This window comes from Syngnathoides biaculeatus, chromosome 17 (genome assembly GCF_019802595.1).
Source record: "Syngnathoides biaculeatus isolate LvHL_M chromosome 17, ASM1980259v1, whole genome shotgun sequence".
Taxonomy (NCBI): domain Eukaryota; kingdom Metazoa; phylum Chordata; class Actinopteri; order Syngnathiformes; family Syngnathidae; genus Syngnathoides; species Syngnathoides biaculeatus.
In genome coordinates this window covers 15,253,278-15,270,975 of record NC_084656.1, presented here as the reverse complement: position 1 = coordinate 15,270,975, position 17,698 = coordinate 15,253,278, and the positions used below count along the sequence as shown (strand labels likewise).

The 17,698-nt window shown below is 40.2% G+C and overlaps 1 protein-coding gene across 3 annotated transcripts in view; it reads left to right on the top strand.

Annotated features, from left to right (window-relative positions):
* The window catches only part of LOC133490696 (ephrin type-A receptor 5), a 125,743-nt gene that overhangs the window by 64,214 nt on the left and 43,831 nt on the right, over nt 1–17,698 (top strand). For all 3 annotated transcript variants that reach the window (XM_061801083.1, XM_061801082.1, XM_061801084.1), the window contains 2 exons: nt 4,424–4,488; nt 13,556–14,270. In XM_061801083.1, coding sequence (XP_061657067.1) covers nt 4,450–4,488; nt 13,556–14,270 — 754 coding nt within the window. In that variant the 5' untranslated portion in view covers nt 4,424–4,449. The remainder of the gene's footprint in view (nt 1–4,423; nt 4,489–13,555; nt 14,271–17,698) is intronic.

Sequence of the window (17,698 nt, the reverse complement as noted above, 5' to 3'; positions counted from 1 at the left end):
AAAAAAAAAAAAAAAAAAAAAAAAAAAAAAACCTTTGAACTACATTCACAGATAACCTGTCACCTGGAGATTTGCGTGGCCCGACACACGCACTTTGAGCTCCAAGTGTCCGGTTGAGTTGTCAACACCTTGAAAAACCACACAAAGTGTCCATTTCTCACTTTCGTCGTGGTGGACATCGTCTTTGTGATTTATTTCATTGTGAACATTTGAAGTCATCAGCATGCTTTCTTATGTTGTTCGAATCCAAGGAAATAAATTTTCAACAGCTTGTGCAAACATCATGACATAAGTCGTAACACGTCACATTCACCTGTAATATCGGATCTGTGAAGGTGTGATGTCAGTGCAGCATGGAACGGAGTGTCAGGTTGTGTTCCCACGCTATTGTCTGCACACTGTGCAGAATTCTAATAGTGTGAGATGGAGGCTGTTGTCGAGGGCTATTAGTTGGCATTATCCCGGGAACAAGAGAACACATTCTTCAGCATGCTTATTCTTCACATGATTTATTTCGACAAAGTTTAGGCGCACAGAAGTGTTTGTCCATTGTGTGGCTACGGAATGGATTGCTCCTGGTTTTTTTCTTCTTTTCTTTTCTTTTTTGGAGACAGCATCCGTCATTTATAAAGTTGGAATTCACCTGATACATCATGGGGAGGCACAAGAGTCCGGGTGTATATCCTGTTATGGATAGAGCCCGAAACAACCTCTGTATAAGTGAAAAGTCTTGAATGGTATGGCTTCAAATCATACATTAGGAATTTTATATTGAACTTATTTATTGTTTCAATTTGAGGTAAAAGGATTTTGGGGAATGTGCCAGATCTAAGATTAAAAGAAGCTGGAAAGGAGCAAGCTTTCTTTCCCAAGTGACATTTGTAGAAAAATGAAAGGTTGCAAGGGCCACAGTGATGTTCTTCACCTTAACTTTTACTTTAACCCTTCATCAGTATAGCTAAAGATATGCAAAGAAAGTGCGTATAGGTTATATAAAAAGTCTCCACATAACAGTCCAAAAGTCAGGTTTTGTGATATGCAAAACGACACCAAGATTCATGGTGATACTGTTGCACAAGTGTAATCACCCTCCTATACAGTAAATAGGGACGTGTGGCATTCACGGTTCCTTTCATTGGACTATAAAAAAAAAAAGAAAACTCCCAAGCACCCAAGGGAAAATGTTTACTGTGAGGATTAAAGCCCACATTAATGGTGGAAAAAGTAGTAAAATTATTTAACTTGGTCTAATTTTTTGTACATCACAAATGGCAATTGAACTGGGATGCATTGACTTTTTATATCCACTTTATTAATTTGAGTTAAAAAAAAAAACGAAAAAAAAACAGCTTGGTGATGATGCAAATAGTCGAGGATTTTTCAGGCTTTTTTAACCTGTAGCAGAATTCCATCTCCACGTTCAGAACCCAAACAAGAGCAATCTGTACTTAGCTGACCTTGACAATAAGACCGGAAAGTGAGCTAACAATAAAAATTCTGAAGCATGTCTTACCAACTGATGTGTGATTGGTGGAAGACAAGGACGTAAGGGAACCAATTTCTTCTTTCTTCTTTGCCTTACTACCCTACGTAGGAAATCAGTAGTACAATGCAGCCAAACGATGTGGGCATTGTCAATTGTTAATGTATGTCGCGGGCTGCTAAAAATTGAATATTGGGCCGCAAATGGCCCTGGCGCCGAATATTGGACTCCATCTCTGTAAAGTATTGTGAATTGAGATCACCTTTTCCAATGCATGCACTTTTTTCATGTGAAGATCTCAAGCTTTAAAAATGTCAAATGGATACATTTGATTCAGAAAGTGGTGACGTAGCTGCTAAAAGGCACAATGACTGACAGGGGCCCACAATTAAATAGTAGAAAATCCATTTTAACATCGTTTTGGCCCAAGTCCTCAACGCCACATCCCGACCACAGCACTCATCCATTGCCATAAAACATTTTCTTCCTATTTTGATTTCTTCTACAACCTGCTTATGCATTAAACGAGTTGAGTTTTAGTGACTGTACATGCGACCACTGCTGGGTCCTGCCAAATAATGAAATCCCTGAAATGCAGTTATCATTTGGAAGCTGCCAAATATACCCTTATTGATATGAATATTTGCCGATTAAAATTTCATACATTAACCAAAAATTTGATACTGATCCACAGGATTATTCCCAATCCCCAGATTAGACAACTGTTTGGTTCATTTTTACACAACTTTGAAGATTTCGTTTTACATCCGATCGAGCGCTGCAGTATAATTTATTTCCATCAAGCTAATAGCTGTAGACAAATGCAATTTTCTCTCTTGTTTGTCAGACTTGTGATTAATTGGAGGAACAAACTGTGAATACCAACAACCATAATGGATCTTTTAATATTTAAACACTTGCTCCGGGAGTGAGGAAACTTCTCGATGAGTTAAGTTACATCATTGGAGGGGGAAACAGTCAGGCTACCAATGTACTGCGAGATGCTCACAAATCTGTTTCATAGAGGGTCATCGGGCCCTATCAATAATAATATCTGACTAATAAGGATGGTTTCAGGTATGCAAGGGTGCATATTAATGAGCGCTAAACCCATCTGATTTAATTTTCTTCACATGAAGAAAGTGGATTTGCTACAGGGGACACCGAGACCATGTCGATAGTAGTGAGGTCACCAAAGTGCTACACACCTGTTAGTCCCACTGGTCTCGCCTTTTTAAAGGAGTCCACAGGACTCCTTAAACTGCAAATCCACGCATTCCTCAGAATATGAAAACTCTCCTTCAGATAATATCAGTGGTAGACTTGAAGGCCCCTCCGTCACTGAGAAGCGACAACTCTTGATATCGCGTCGAGCAGATCGTTGTCACGTAAAATGGTTGAAGGTAGAGTGGAAGCGGGCAGGCACATATCCCATATGATCTAGTTCAGCATCACTTATCTCTTCTTTATGGCCTAATTAGTCGTCTAATCGGCGCCAAAGGACGTCTTTTATTATTCTCGGCAGAACGGTAGAAAACTAACTTGCTGAGTGTGGAGGGGAAGGGTTGAAGAAAGAAAAAGTGTTTCAGGAGCAGAAAATGTTTGCCTCAGACTGACGCTGACCCCATTCAAAGACCTTTCCGTGGATTTTGATTAATCACATTCTCACGTAATGTTTGGCTTTTGCAGGTCTAAAATGCTTTTTTTTTTTTTTTTTTTTTTTGGAGAGCTGCGCACTGAGCTGTTTTGGCCTTTTGGCATGTTCTCATGGATCTGGGGGCTTTGTCACTCCAAATTCCTTTATTGTGACAAAAACATGCATGTTTTTTTTTTTTTTTAACGACATCCTCTTCATTTTAAGTGGACGGCCTATATAAATAACAAAACCTCCATGCAATAAAGCAAATGCTGCAGGGAAACTGCTGTAACGAACAAACATAAACAGATGAACAAGTTATCCCTCATATTTGAATTTCATTTTTATTGCTCAGGTGTACACATTTTGTACCACGGAACAAGTTCAACATTATCATTGAGATAAGGTCAGGTGAACCCTGCCCACATGACTCAAGCTGCTTTTACTGTATGCGCAGTCCGTGATACGTCAGCACATACTGTTTTCAATCACGTAACTCAATGTGGCATCTGATGTGAATGCTACAAAAGTATTTACATATTGCATAATCCATATTTACAATACTGCATTTGATTAAAATTGCGTGAAGTAGCGAGGAATTTGAAATACAACACCACACTGTCACTGGTGATCCCCGTCATTTAAAGAATTAAACATAATTTAAATCAAAACATTCCTTGTGCATGTAACACTTCGATGTTGCCAATCAAAACATTTGTTCAGCCTCCCGTCTTCGAAAAGCAGCTGGGGGTGGAGTTGCCCTTTCATTGTAACATTTTGTGTCTGACTGGTATTGTATTTGCTGAAAATGTCGTGTTTTAAGTGAGTAGTGCCACCATTTACCTCAAATTTCGTGCTCTCCAGATCCTGTGGATGTCGACAGTTGATCCATTATTTGTTTTAGAGTAGAGCATTCTTCACGGATTTATTGCCGGAATAAATGTATCGTAGTTATGAGGCAGTACTTGCTGATGAGATGGTGGAGATGGGGGTGGAGATGGGTTTGGAGGATTGCAACAGTGCTTGACAGCTTTTTTTTGGGGGGGGGACTGATGGAGGAAGATCTAAGATGAGTGTTCTGTAGCCGCTTTAATGTATGTAAATTGACAGTCATGTTAATGTGATCACGTTGGCATTTTTAACACCATTTGATGCGCGCAAAGCTGCTTTGCATTCCGTCAGCAAATGTCACACAAAACCCATGCAATACGTACCTGGAGGCATCCTTAGAGTAGTTAGCCCACCTATATTTTATACCTTGTGTTTTTTTTTTTTTTCAACTCATTGCTATTTTAATTTTACAGTTAACCTGCTGGATTCTCGCTCTGTGATGGGAGACCTTGGATGGGTGGCATACCCGAAAAATGGGGTGAGTGTTCATTCGTTCACTATCAACAAATATACCGTAGTTTCTCGAGTATAATGCGCACTCCCAAAATTGACCTAAAAAAAAAATCTGGAAAACCCTTCTACCAATGTACAATGCGTACCACCAATTTGCCACTACCCATATGCTCAGAATATTAGGAATGATCTGTATTTATATTTTGTAAGGTTTGTACTTGTATTGTTTGTTAAAAAAACTGTGCATACAACAATCATTAATACCATTGTGCAGGCGCTGATGTAGTGGTAATATAATCTCGATACTGGCCACAGGACACGCTTGTCCTGGTCCATGTAATTGTCAGAACAGAATCCCTCAACCAACTAAAATAAATGCTCAATGATGGCACAACATTTTATTAATACTGTTGATAACGTGTATTCCAATCTTAAAAATCTAAACTATTTAACACTGTTTAACTTAAAAAAAAAATTGCATTAAATATTTGCGCATAAAACATTTGCGCATCGTGCAGTTCCACTACAGTTCACATCATTGTCCAAACCTTCAAAAGAAGCATCTGACTCATTTCCAATTCTAAAAAGATCTGTAGTAGCTACCTTTGGTGCATTGCTGTGGAACTCGTCATTGATGACTTTAAACATTTTTTTTTAATCCCGAGAGTTTGGGTTGCGCAGCACAATTTCTCCCCCCTGCTTTCGGCTCCAATCTGTAGCATCTTTCACTATGGCGTCTAGTGGCTATCAAAACAACGTGATCTCAAACTACGTAGAAACGTGCATAATGGGCACATTTTGTAAAAAAAAAAGAAAAAAGAAGCGACTATTTCAATTGTGTGTGCTCTCCCGTTTTTTTTTTTTTTTCTTTTTAAAGCAGCTTCACAACTAGCCGTTGTAGTCGATATTTTTTTGTCTTGGTTTAAGTTAAAACAAACTCACAGGGCGTCGTTTCTGACCTTTGGTGTAGTAGGAACAAGCATGCTACGTTAACAATGGTAAAATCCAAGATCCCCGAGGAGCTCAGAGAGCCTCAGGTTGGGGGCACAGATTACCGTAATATATCTAAATGTGTAACATGAGACATCAAATATCATATCGAAAATTATATGTATACATTTTTTACCGCTATGTACTTGTATATGACTACACAATGTGAGTGTATTTTTTATTTTTCATTCTTACCTAAATATAATGCGCTTTAACTTTTTGAAAATATTTTTGGAAAAATGTGCACATTGCTTTTGAAAAATTACAGTAGTTGGGAGTTGCACCTCATAATAAAATACCTGGATTTGTTTTAGAAATGCTAAATGTCTTTCAAGTTTCCAAGCACTATTAATTCATTATAAGGGTCAATTAAGTGCTCCTTAAAGGTCTAGTGTCATCCCTATAAACATTCTAAAATAGATATTGAAATGAAAAATACATATTGATTATGCCCCCCCCAACTATTTTTTGTTTTTTAGTTGTTGTATACACACATACATGTCATTTGGAACCCATGAAGCTCTCTCCTTTGCACCCCTGCAATCCATTTTTCACGACAAACCGGGTCTCTTGCAAATTTATGAAGGGTAAATCCATCCTCTTAAGTGTTCAAGCAATGTCCAGCAATGCAACGAGCTGGGATTTTGGCTAACACGAAGGAACAACGAGCTACCTTCGCGGAGGTAAAACTAATAGAAACAAACGAGTTCACTTGAGGGCAGTCTTGCCATATACATCACTTCCTGCTTCTTCTGGAAAACAAATCCCTCGAGAGGATTTTCATGGCGGGAGTTACAAAAAGCTTTATATGTCAAAATCATGTTTTGTGCTGGAAAAAACACATGGGTCCACGTCGGCTGGTGTTTTTTCATTAATGACATATTGAAAATCATGCATTTCATGAAAGTGGCACTTCAAAGAATGTCTTTGGAATGTTGGAAAATAGTCATAAAATAGTCAATGAAAAATAAATCTTGTTTAAAATGTGTTCAGGACTTTCAAGAACTCCTCAACATAGTGAGAAGCTACTTGTACTGCAAATCACAATAATGGGCATATTGTTGAATAGCTATCCTGCAGTCAATTGCGTTCTGCTTCCTGTTTTGTATGTAGATAGAGGAGATGGCCTGAGAATGCAGACATCTACAGTCAAATTAAGTGAGGGTGATTATGCTACACGGTTTTATCCAACTGTGCATGGAACCACATTCACAGGAGACGACGGTGAATTAAAAACCGCCTAATAACGTTCTCACACGTTTAAAAAAAATTCCATTCATGGCAATCTGGTATTTGTTTTGCGTGTAACATATTGTCTCTTGCTAAAACGATTTGCGCGAGGAGCAGAAATTACTGTTGTTTGCTATTACAATTCTTATTGTGGAAGCTGTTTACAATGGAGCTCAATCTGGAGCACCCTCTATTAGTTTACACGCAAACATGCCTGGACTTGGCAGCAGCCGTCTTCTATGGCTAAATAAGATATTAAGGAGGGGGTATTTTTTTGGGCTTATATTCCAGATGGTTTGTTTCATTTTCCTCCTCCTCCATCCACTGTGGTATCTTTTACATTGGCTTCTTGTGTCTATCCAGTTTGCCTCCAGTTTCTCCTCGTGTCCTTGTTGCCATCTGCTTATCTTTTTATCTCACCATCCTTCCTATTCTCCTCTCTGTGCTCCCACCAAATGCTTCAGTTTGCTTTGAACAAAAAGCACATGGAAGGTGCGTCTAAGGACAGGCCTACCCTGTCCAAATATCTTTTTTATATATTTGCTATCCAACACTTTTTTTTCTTTTTTTTTAAATGGGCAATAAAGCAACTGCTTTACAGTGATTTTTCACACAATCTGCGATACAGAATTGACACCAAAAAGATAAATCTTTTCACAGTTATCACTGAATGTTGTACTTGTATATTTAGTAATCAAGTTGATGGCACTTAGTTTATTAAAAAATAAGTAACAGCAGCCAGCGATTCTTCTCACTGCCCTTTATCGACTGTCTCTCAAAAAAAAAAAGTGAATAGTACGTGTTTTTAAGGACAGTTCTGACAATAAATGAACACTCTCGCAAAAACATGTTACAAAATATATTTCCATGTGCAATAAAATAAAATAAATACTGTACATTTAGACACTCAAAACTACCAGGCCCTGTTTTTGAAAGACATACTGTATGCATGAATGCAAATTCTGCATTTTTACGGTTCCTTTTTAGTTTTTTTATTGTCAAATATATTTACAATTTGTTTAGAAATGTTCATTTTAATAAGTAAGTATGTTTAAAAGATGTTGGAGGGGTAAAACTGTAAGAAAATAAAGATGCCCACATATTGCGGGATGGGTCTGGATTCGGAACATGTGGAACAATTTCAAGAATCCATATTTGCATTTACTTTATAATGAAGCATTTCATGTGGTCACCGACAGCATTTCCCCTACCATTGTAAAGGAAAGACGCAAAGTGGATATTTGGGGTTTTCGGATGGAAGTCAAGCCTGACAGATTTGCAAGTTACGGCCAGAGCGCAAAGCAAGTCCTGGAAAGAACACTTAACTTTGTTCTTTCTTCCATTGGGACCATCCCACCTCCATTTCGTCTCCCATATTGTGTCCGAGAGTGATGGCAGATTAGCCTACTGCTGCTCACATGCCATTTTTTAAAGGCTTTTATCTACTCCGTCTTCAAGCAAAAAAATAAAAATAAATAAACAAAAAGAGGGCACTATAAAAGGGATGGTTGTCACAATAAGGATTATATTCCATCAGCTCCATCCATGTCACCCATCTCCATTATTTGCTGTTATTCTAGCAAATTCCAGACCCATTTTGATCTGCTATCTGGACCATATGTACCGGACTCATCGAGTCCAAACATTAAAAAGTGAAGCTGAATACACACATGACATTTGATTGCCAGCTAACAGCTGGCGTGAGATCGGAGGGAACCAAACAACTCTCGAAGCAGACTAATGTAGCTTCTCACTATTTTCACACTTCAAGATCTGATGGGGCTCGGTGCATGCTTACAATACGAACAACCTTTCTGAGTATCTGTCATAGATGGATGATTTTGATATCAAATTCCAGCTAAAATGACTGAAAATGTTATACTGTCATTTATCGCCAGTGATATGTAATAGACCAGCCCGCAATAGGTGATCATCTGCAATACAGACTATACCAAAACATTTTTATTTTCACCGCTTCTGCATACTTTAAACATCCCGCTTATCCTCACAAGGGTCGCAGAGAGTGCTGGAGCCTATCCCAGCTGTCAACGGGCAGGAGGTGGGGTACACCCTGAACTGGTCGCCAGCCAATCGCAGGGCACATGGAGACAACACTCACAATCACAATCACAATCACGTCTAGGGGCAATTTAGAGTGTCCAATTAATGTTGCATGTTTTTGGGATGTGGGAGGAAACTGGAGAGCCCGGAGAAAACCCACCCAGGCACGGGGAGAACATGCAAATTCCACACAGGCGAGTTTAGGATTGAACCCGGGACCTCAGATCTTACCAGCTAAGTCGCCGTGCCGCCTGCTTTAAACATAGTTAGAAATTTCCAAGCAGACACAAACCTTTTTAAACGCATTAGAATTGCCTGCATAGAAAATACTGCATGTATTGTAGGATCTGTGTAAATGCTTCTGCCGTTAAAAGATGAGGTACTGGTTGTGTGTGAAGTCTGTAAGTCTTACATTTTAGCTGGAAATTGCATTAGCGGCACTGGCTCTCCTTTTCCAAATGTGAGGCCATTACAGTGCATATAGAGTAAAAATCAAAATGGTTTAAAAAATGTGATGTAGTGTGAGTATAAATGAACTACAAGCATATAGCAGGGATATGTAATATATGCTTGCCAGGCAAGCGCTTGGCAAGACCATCCTGTGTAAGAAACACTAAGGTTGCATGTAAATTGCTTGCCCGACCAGGTCTTATCCAAAAACTAAGTTTTACTCCCCTCCATCATTGTACATGTCATTTACAGTTCAGGATAGATCATGACACTGCTGATCACTGTGGCCCTCTAGATCTTCACATACATGTACATATCTCTGTGTATGAAAACTTCACTTTGAGACCTGCTTTTAAATGCTGTTGAATTTTGCGCTCAAATGTTTTCGTTGTATCAGTATTCAGATTCAAACTAAAGTTTTATGACTGCACTTTTAGTAGAACAAACAGACTTATACCACATGCTGTTCAGAAGATGAATGACTGCTCATGCAATTTTATATCAACTGTTGAAGGGTAGGTTTTCATCTTGGACAAAGAACACATCTGGCAGTCTGAGCGAGTGTTCTACTTCAACTTTCTGAGCTTTTGATTCAAACCATTTTTTTAATCGAAATTTGCACATAACTCTTCAGCTCAAGTTCAAGATTTGGCCACTGTTCACCCGCTAAACGTCCTCCACACTCAAAATCTCCCCGATGAGCTTTTCCTGGAAAAAAACACAATGACTGATTGATTCACTCGACTGAACGAGAAAGTCAGGCATACATCGAGTGTCTTGATGATTCAGCATAAGAAGCCCGAGATAAGGGCAGACAAGTGACAAAAGTGCTGAACATACACAAACACGTTCACAAAAATGGCTGATGGTTAGGCATCAATACACCATGTCAGCCTACAATCTTGGATCTGAAGCTGAACAATGAGGAAAACGAGTTATAAACAGGAAATCTTAAAGATGTTAGAGATAAATGACCCTCATCGACTCATCTGTTTTGGGAGTTTTTCCTTTTTAATGAGTCAATTTTGCACGTACACGTGGACAAATGTTGGTGCTTTTTCGCTGCAGAAAGCAATGTCTGTAAAAATTTATGGAGAATGAATTCCAATTTCAAGCCATATGAAAACAAAACTGGTAGAAATTGGTAAGAAAGAGGCCGAGTCTGTGGTCCAACAGCATTTTTCTGTGTTACACTGTGTGATTAAAGCCGTAATAGAGGACACGTAGTGGTGGTGTTTCTTTCAGGGATAAAGAGCGGGGAGGACTGTTCTATTACAGTGTCACAGCGGTCAGCAATAACGGGCGGTAATAATAAGTTGGAGACAGCTTCACAGTGCTGGGAGGGCACCCAGCACAGCCACGGGGGTCTGCTGACTGATGTGACAAACACAGACACAAACACGGATGCACATAATATTCACCAAAACAAACACACACTAATGAGGAGCCAGGGGGATCCCTACAGGGACGTTTGAATGTATGCACGCAAGCGATAAGGACGGCAAGTGGAGCAGGATGTAGAGGTGAAACTGAGGCTGAACAGTGATCAAACCTTGTCATTATTTTCACACCACTTTGGGGCAATGCTGTGATATATCTGGATTATTTTGCAGGGCACCTCCAAGCAATTCTCAAACTTCTAACAGATCAGATAATTTGATTAGTTACCATGTATTTAGTAGAAAATTGCAAAACCTTTACATCCAGCAGCATGGTAAGCGACTGGTTAGAGCAATTGCCTCACAGTTCTGAGGACCGGGATTCAAATCCCAGCCCCGCCCGTGTGGAGTTTGCATGTTCTTGGCTTGCCTGAGAGGGTTTTTACCAGTCACTCTGGTTTCCTCCCACATCTCAAAAACATGCATTAATTGGGGACTCTAAATTGCCCTTAGGTATGATTGTGTTTTTCTGTGCCCACCTGTCTTCAGGTGAGAGTTGGTGTACACCCCAAAATGGTCGCCAGTCAATCACAACGTATATATAAATATACAAACATTCACTCCTGCAAACAATTTAGAGTCTTCAGTTGACTTACAATGTTTTTGGGGTGTGGGAGGAAATGGGTGGGCCCGAAGAAAACCCTTTCAGGCACAGGGAGAACATGCAAACTCGACACAGGTGTGGCCGGGATTTGGATCCCCTCCTCAGAACTGTGAGGCAGATGTGCTGATCCCGTGCTGCCACATTAACATATTATGACTAGAAAGACTGATTAAATAGACACCATTAGGTACACCTTCACAACTTAAATATTCCGTACTAGCTTTGTATCATTAACCAGAAAATTGAAGGCATTATTAATTAGAAAGTAATACAGTTCTGTGTCACAGCAACCACAAAAACGAACATATTGATAAATTAATACCTCTATGTTAATCAAAACTGAACGGCCCGGGCTCTTGTCACATTGTGAAAGTGTGCCTAATGACATTTCTGTTTTATTTTATTTTTTTAATTTCATCATCAATGAGATATCGCAACTCCCCGTGTGCATGTCTACATCAGTTCATGCTCACTAGTCACAATATAGTTCAATCCATAAGACTAATTTCCAAATTGTACTCATTAAAGCTTTAATTGCAGGATCATTTCTCTTCGGTTATTTCTTGTAATGCTGTCGAGTCAAATTGGTCCACAATGACTTGACTTGGGTCGTCAAAGTTGATCTATCACATTAGCAATGTATGAATATTGTGGCAGTGCAGAGTTGTAGGAATTAAGTCAGTCTATTTGTGTTTGTTTGATAAAGTGTGGGAATCACAGTGAGGGCTACAGGAGCTTTGCGATCTAACCAATAAGGGTCCTAATTTCTGCTCAGAGACCAACTACGGTCCAGTCTGAGAAATCTCGCTCTCTCTCTGTCAATACATACACGTATGTTTGTGAATATTGATGGCACGCATTAGCGCAAAGGCATATATTTGCCTTGCAATCCCATTGAAAACATTTATTCCCAGGTACTGGCAAGGATGCATATCAATGAAAAGGCAATAAAGCAATACTGTGTATCATGCCGAAATGGCTCAGAAAAGTAGATTATGGTTCAAACAAAAGACAGAATGAAGGCAGAGAAGGAAAAGTAATCAGGTGGAAGAAGACTGATGCTGAGAGACATGTAGGGGAGGGCGAAAAAGACAAAGGCACAAGGTTGTGTACAGCAGCCGCAGAAAGGATGATTAATATGGGCTATTAAGCTATAACACCAGATCATAGTCTGGTCCCGCTGGCCATATTACAGTGACATGATAAAGCGCCTGTATTAGCCATGAGAGAGTTCTAGCGATGCAGATAATAGCCACATCCCAGGAGACCTGCTGAAGGAATTAATGCCAGTGTCTGACAAACGCATGCACACACTGAGAATCATTTGCATGCAAACCAAATTAATGTGCACACGCACTCAAGGATGGCTAGACTCTTAACTTTTCGGCAGAAGATTCACAGATGAGCTCATCTACAAGTGCACACTAATTCCGTTTTTTGCTGACAAGACTAACACCCCTCGTTGATGGTAAAAATATACACTTAAATTCCTCGTCTCTTTTGCGCTGAGGGGAAATTAGGGATGAGGATTATTTTGGGATCTGAATTGAACCATTCACAGCTCTTGACTTTCCTCCCTCATGTGAACCCTCACACAGGATGTTGGCAGGAGTCATTTTGACTAGATTGTCATGCTCCTTAATCTCTTCACCTGTATACAACGTTAACTTGTTCAACTACCTAACTAACTACGTTCAAGCACAGATGAATACTTGAATGATTAATAAATGGAACCTTTGTGTAGCTATTTTTGGCAAACTGAAATCTGAGGACATAGGGCAATCTCGGACTTCTTAGATTGGATATGATTTAAAATCAATAGTTATTGGTGTGACGTTCATTTTGAAGAAGAGTAACTGAAGAGGTCCTATAGAAATGCATGTGGTAGGCGCTGTCATTTTGCATCAATGAGACAACATTCACTCCATTTGCAACAAATGTCTGTGTGAAACATTGGTTCCGGCGGTGTAAACATTGGTTGCTTGGAGAACTTTTTTGTAGTCCTGGAAGCGCCTCAAGGCATATATTTTCCGTCAACCAATATTTGAAGTCCAATTAAGCATTTTTTTTTTTCACAGCCCTAATCGTAATGCTGAAAAAGAATAGCCTTCCATACTGCACTGAACTAAACCGTACTGCTTTATAAAAAGTAGCCACTGTGAGAAAATATAAAGGGTAGGGAAATAAAAATATGCTCTTTGATTAACCAAAACTATAGTATAGCTTGGTGAAAAATGGTCTTGTCAGTATCATTAACTGTGTCCGTGGATTTTAGACCTTGCTTTTTACTAATTTTTTGCCTCGCTTTTCTGCAACAGTGGGAAGAAATCGGGGAAGTAGATGAAGACTATGCCCCCATCCACACCTACCAAGTGTGTCGGGTTATGGAGCAGAACCAGAACAACTGGCTTCACACCAACTGGATACTGACTGAAGGAGCTCAGCGGGTCTACATAGAACTCAAGTTCACCCTGAGAGACTGCAACAGCCTCCCCGGTGGCGTCGGAACTTGCAAGGAGACGTTTAACATGTATTACTACGAAACGGATGGCAGCGAACTGGAGGATAGAGATATGGCGGATGGGGAGGGGATAACGGAGGAGGAAGACAGGGCATTGAAGGAGAGCCAGTACATCAAAATTGACACCATAGCAGCTGATGAGAGCTTTACTGAGCTTGACCTCGGGGATAGGGTTATGAAGCTCAACACTGAAGTCCGCGATTTAGGCCCTTTGACTCGGAAGGGCTTCTTCTTGGCCTTTCAGGATTTGGGAGCCTGCATCGCTCTCGTTTCTGTCCGAGTTTTCTACAAACGCTGCCCATTCCTTGTGAAGAGCCTGGCCGAGTTCTCTGATACCATTCCCGCATCAGAGGCCTCGCAGCTGGTGGAGGTTGTGGGTCGCTGCATCAACAACTCTCTGCCTTTATACGAGCCTCCCAGGATGCACTGCAGCACTGAGGGAGAATGGCTGGTTCCCATTGGGAAGTGCGTGTGCCAGCCAGGATTTGAAGAAATCCTTGGATCCTGTCAAGGTGAGCACAAAAACTTTGCTCAAGTTGTGATCAAATTGCCTGATTTTGTTCATCTAATGTCTTTTATTCATCTGAGTGTATTTTTTGACTGAGTGCATGTGTTTTTCCTTGGCTTAGTGGAAAGTTTTTCCCCTGAGCCTCGAAGCACTTTGCTGCTCTTATACAATCGCCTTTCCACTAAGCCTAGAGCCCAAACATTCCCACCTCCGACGTCAACTGACATTCCCATGTGTACCCTGTCCTCTCTTGTTTTCTCTGATGCTCTTTTTAGCAATACTCTCTCCGTGCCGTTGCAGCGTATGTGTGATTATCCTTGTTATTCTCTACATCTTCAGCAAAAGTAGGCCCCCTAAAGTCTCTCAAATCTAGAAGGACAAGCAGCACCTCTGACGCTATTTGTAGATCCCCCGGAAGATTGTCTTTTTTTTTTTTTTTTTTCAAACAACACATCACATTTAAACCTTAGCTGACGGTTGAAAACTACAATGTATTCGTTTTCAAAATACACAAGAACCTTCAAAGTAAAAAGGAATCAGGAAATTGAGGCCAGCAACTTATTTAATAAATTTTTATTGCTTACGTTGCACTGAAATTGTGGTTTGAGGTGTACAAGTTGAGTGTGTTAAACTTCCAGAAATGTCACTGTGTTTATGCTAGCCGAAGGTTACACATGTGGATAAGGCGGCTTGGGTTGCAGGAAATAGTATCATAATAAAAGAAAATAACAAAATTCATCTTGAAAAGCTTCAAGCTATAATTGATTGTGGTGGATACAAAAAAAAAAAACCACGTCAGCCAAACCAGCAGATTGAATTGGCAACAATGGCGGTTGGGCACTGTTAAATATGGGCTCTTACCCCCAAATGAGTCACTTTGTATCAGACTTAAACTGAGTTAAAGTAATTTCCAGTAACCCTTCTTTAGGATGCCAGTTGGAGTCGATCACACGAAAACTGTTGTTGTGAGTAGAGCTAGGCACACAGCTGTCTGTTAACAGGTAAACACCAACATGCAACATTAATTGGACACTCTAAATTGCCCCCAAGGTGTAATTGTGAGTGAGACTGTTTGTCTCGATGTGCCCTCTGATTGCTTGGCAACCAGTTCAGGGTGTACCCCGCCTCCTACCCGTTGACAGCTGGAATAGGCTGCAGCACTCCCTGCGACCCTCGTGGGGATAAGCAGCAAAGAAAATGGATGGATGGATGGATGAATGGGAACAATTGAGAAAAACAAATTAAAAAAAAAACACCAGTGGACAACAGGAGGAGGCTTCAGAACGTTTCTTCACATGTACAGTGCTGTTTTATTCCATATAATTTGTTTAGATGCCATCTCACTGGTGTGGCTATTGATATAGCTCATGCTTAATTGAAGTATACAACTTTAAAAAATATACATACTACTTGATGGAAAGGTGATAACATACTGTACTTCTAAGTGAAATGCCACATCAAATTTGTAAGCTGTGATTTATAAATTGACTGAGGATATTGCTCTTAATGAGCCACCATATCACAAAGGGGGGTGGGGGAGGAAATGACCTCGCCAATTTTTGATACAAAGGATATTTTAACTCATCTCCTCATTCGAATTGGATTAGTCAAGCTCAAGCAAGGTGGTACATCTCTTCTTTCGTACCTGGAATCCGAGTAACAGCCAGAATGTTCATCCAATTTTCAAGTAGCGCCTGCCCTTTTCCAAACGCTTACTCGTACTGTGAGACACAAAGTCAAGTGCCATTAGTCAGAACGGCACCTTGCCGCGTTCGGTGACTCCCTCCCAAAATAGGTTTCACTTATTAACACGTTTTGGCTGTCAAATGATTCTAGACAGTTTGCGGTAGTATTTCCCCATCCACACACCAGTTCTTGCTATGTCGTGTCGTGAGTCATTTGGGGTTGAGTGTTGCTCAAGGACACACAATATGAGCTGTGGAGCTCTGCTAGCCTAGTGACCTTCTGATTACAAGACAGCCAATCTACCCTTCTGTGCCGTGCCGGCCCACTTTGTTGTTTCATTGTCCCCAAGCTACGATGGGGGTTAGCAGTGCACAAGGCGGCTTTATCAAGGACCATTTAGCATGTCTAGTTTTCCATCGCACAATGCTTTCCTTCATCTTATGATTAATTGCTGCGACCTAATATGTCTGATAACTACCTTAAAACCACATCACGGGACCAAAGGAGTGACTTGGGGAGGAATTTAACATTTCGTAAAGCTGATGTGATGATCGTGATTTTATTCTAACTGGCAGCTAGCGTTAGGAAACGTTTTCTCTTAGCCACAAGGAAAATTTCTGCTTCTGGCATGAATACCACAGAATGAATTGACTATCAACACATCATGTGACAATAGTTTTAAAAGTTTACTCTGGTGGATGTGTCGTCTTTTTGGAGGTCATTTGAAGGTCACAGAAAATTAGGGGCTATCCATTTTTATAAGAGAATTGGTGTTTTCTGCTCCAAGAAGATGTTATGTTAATGCTAATTATTACCGCTTGTTCAACATTAATTTCTGGGTAAAAGACGTCTCACTGCTCACCATTAAGCAGGGTTTCCATTGTCAATGGAGCAAAATAAAGAAATCTGACTCCTCTAGCAATTAATGAAGCTACAGCAGTTTTTACACTTCTGCATGCAAATGAGGCTCTCTATGCAAGCCTTTTAAAAGGGTAAAAAAGAGAAATATATTTTCTATTTCACCTTGGTATCTGTTTACTGGTTTGTAAACAAATTTGTGAGCATTTGAGAGTTTTGAGAGTCTAACTTTTTTTTGCCGTTGCTAAGTTTGGATAAATTATTTTAATGTAGATCTACTAAACTGCTCTGTTTCACAACTTTTGCATGATTCCGTATTAACATCTTTTTTTTTTTTGCCGTTTAAAAAGCGAGGCGCTGCTCTGAAAATAATAAAATTGCACATTATTGCCACGTTCACCCTATTCAGCACCTGTTTGAAGCACGCATGCCTCGCTGAGTGGGAATTGTTACAGGTCAAAGTGCAGCGCAATCTGAGAAAATGTTGCACTCCGCCTAGCCGGGCATGATTTAACGCAGTCTTTGTAAATGTGGGACGGAACTGGTCGTGGGCAGCTCGCTCTCACCTCCTTTGTCTTCCTCCCTTTTTATTACCATACCTCGTTCGCACGCCGCTATTTCACAGTCTCGTTTTTTTTTTTTTTTTTTATCTTGACTTGACTTCCTCCAATCTCCCTCGTGCTTGCACGTCTTTTCTTTTCCATTTGCCTTCCTCTCAGTTTATCTCCATGTCACTGTCAATCATTTATTGTATCCCAATTCCTCCCTCCCTCCCCTCTGCCTTTTCTTTAAGACAACCACCGACGTTAGCAGTCCTACAGTTTAAGCAGCAGGACTCTGTTCCCTCTTTGTATCACTCCAATATTTCTCCATTTGGGCGAAACAATC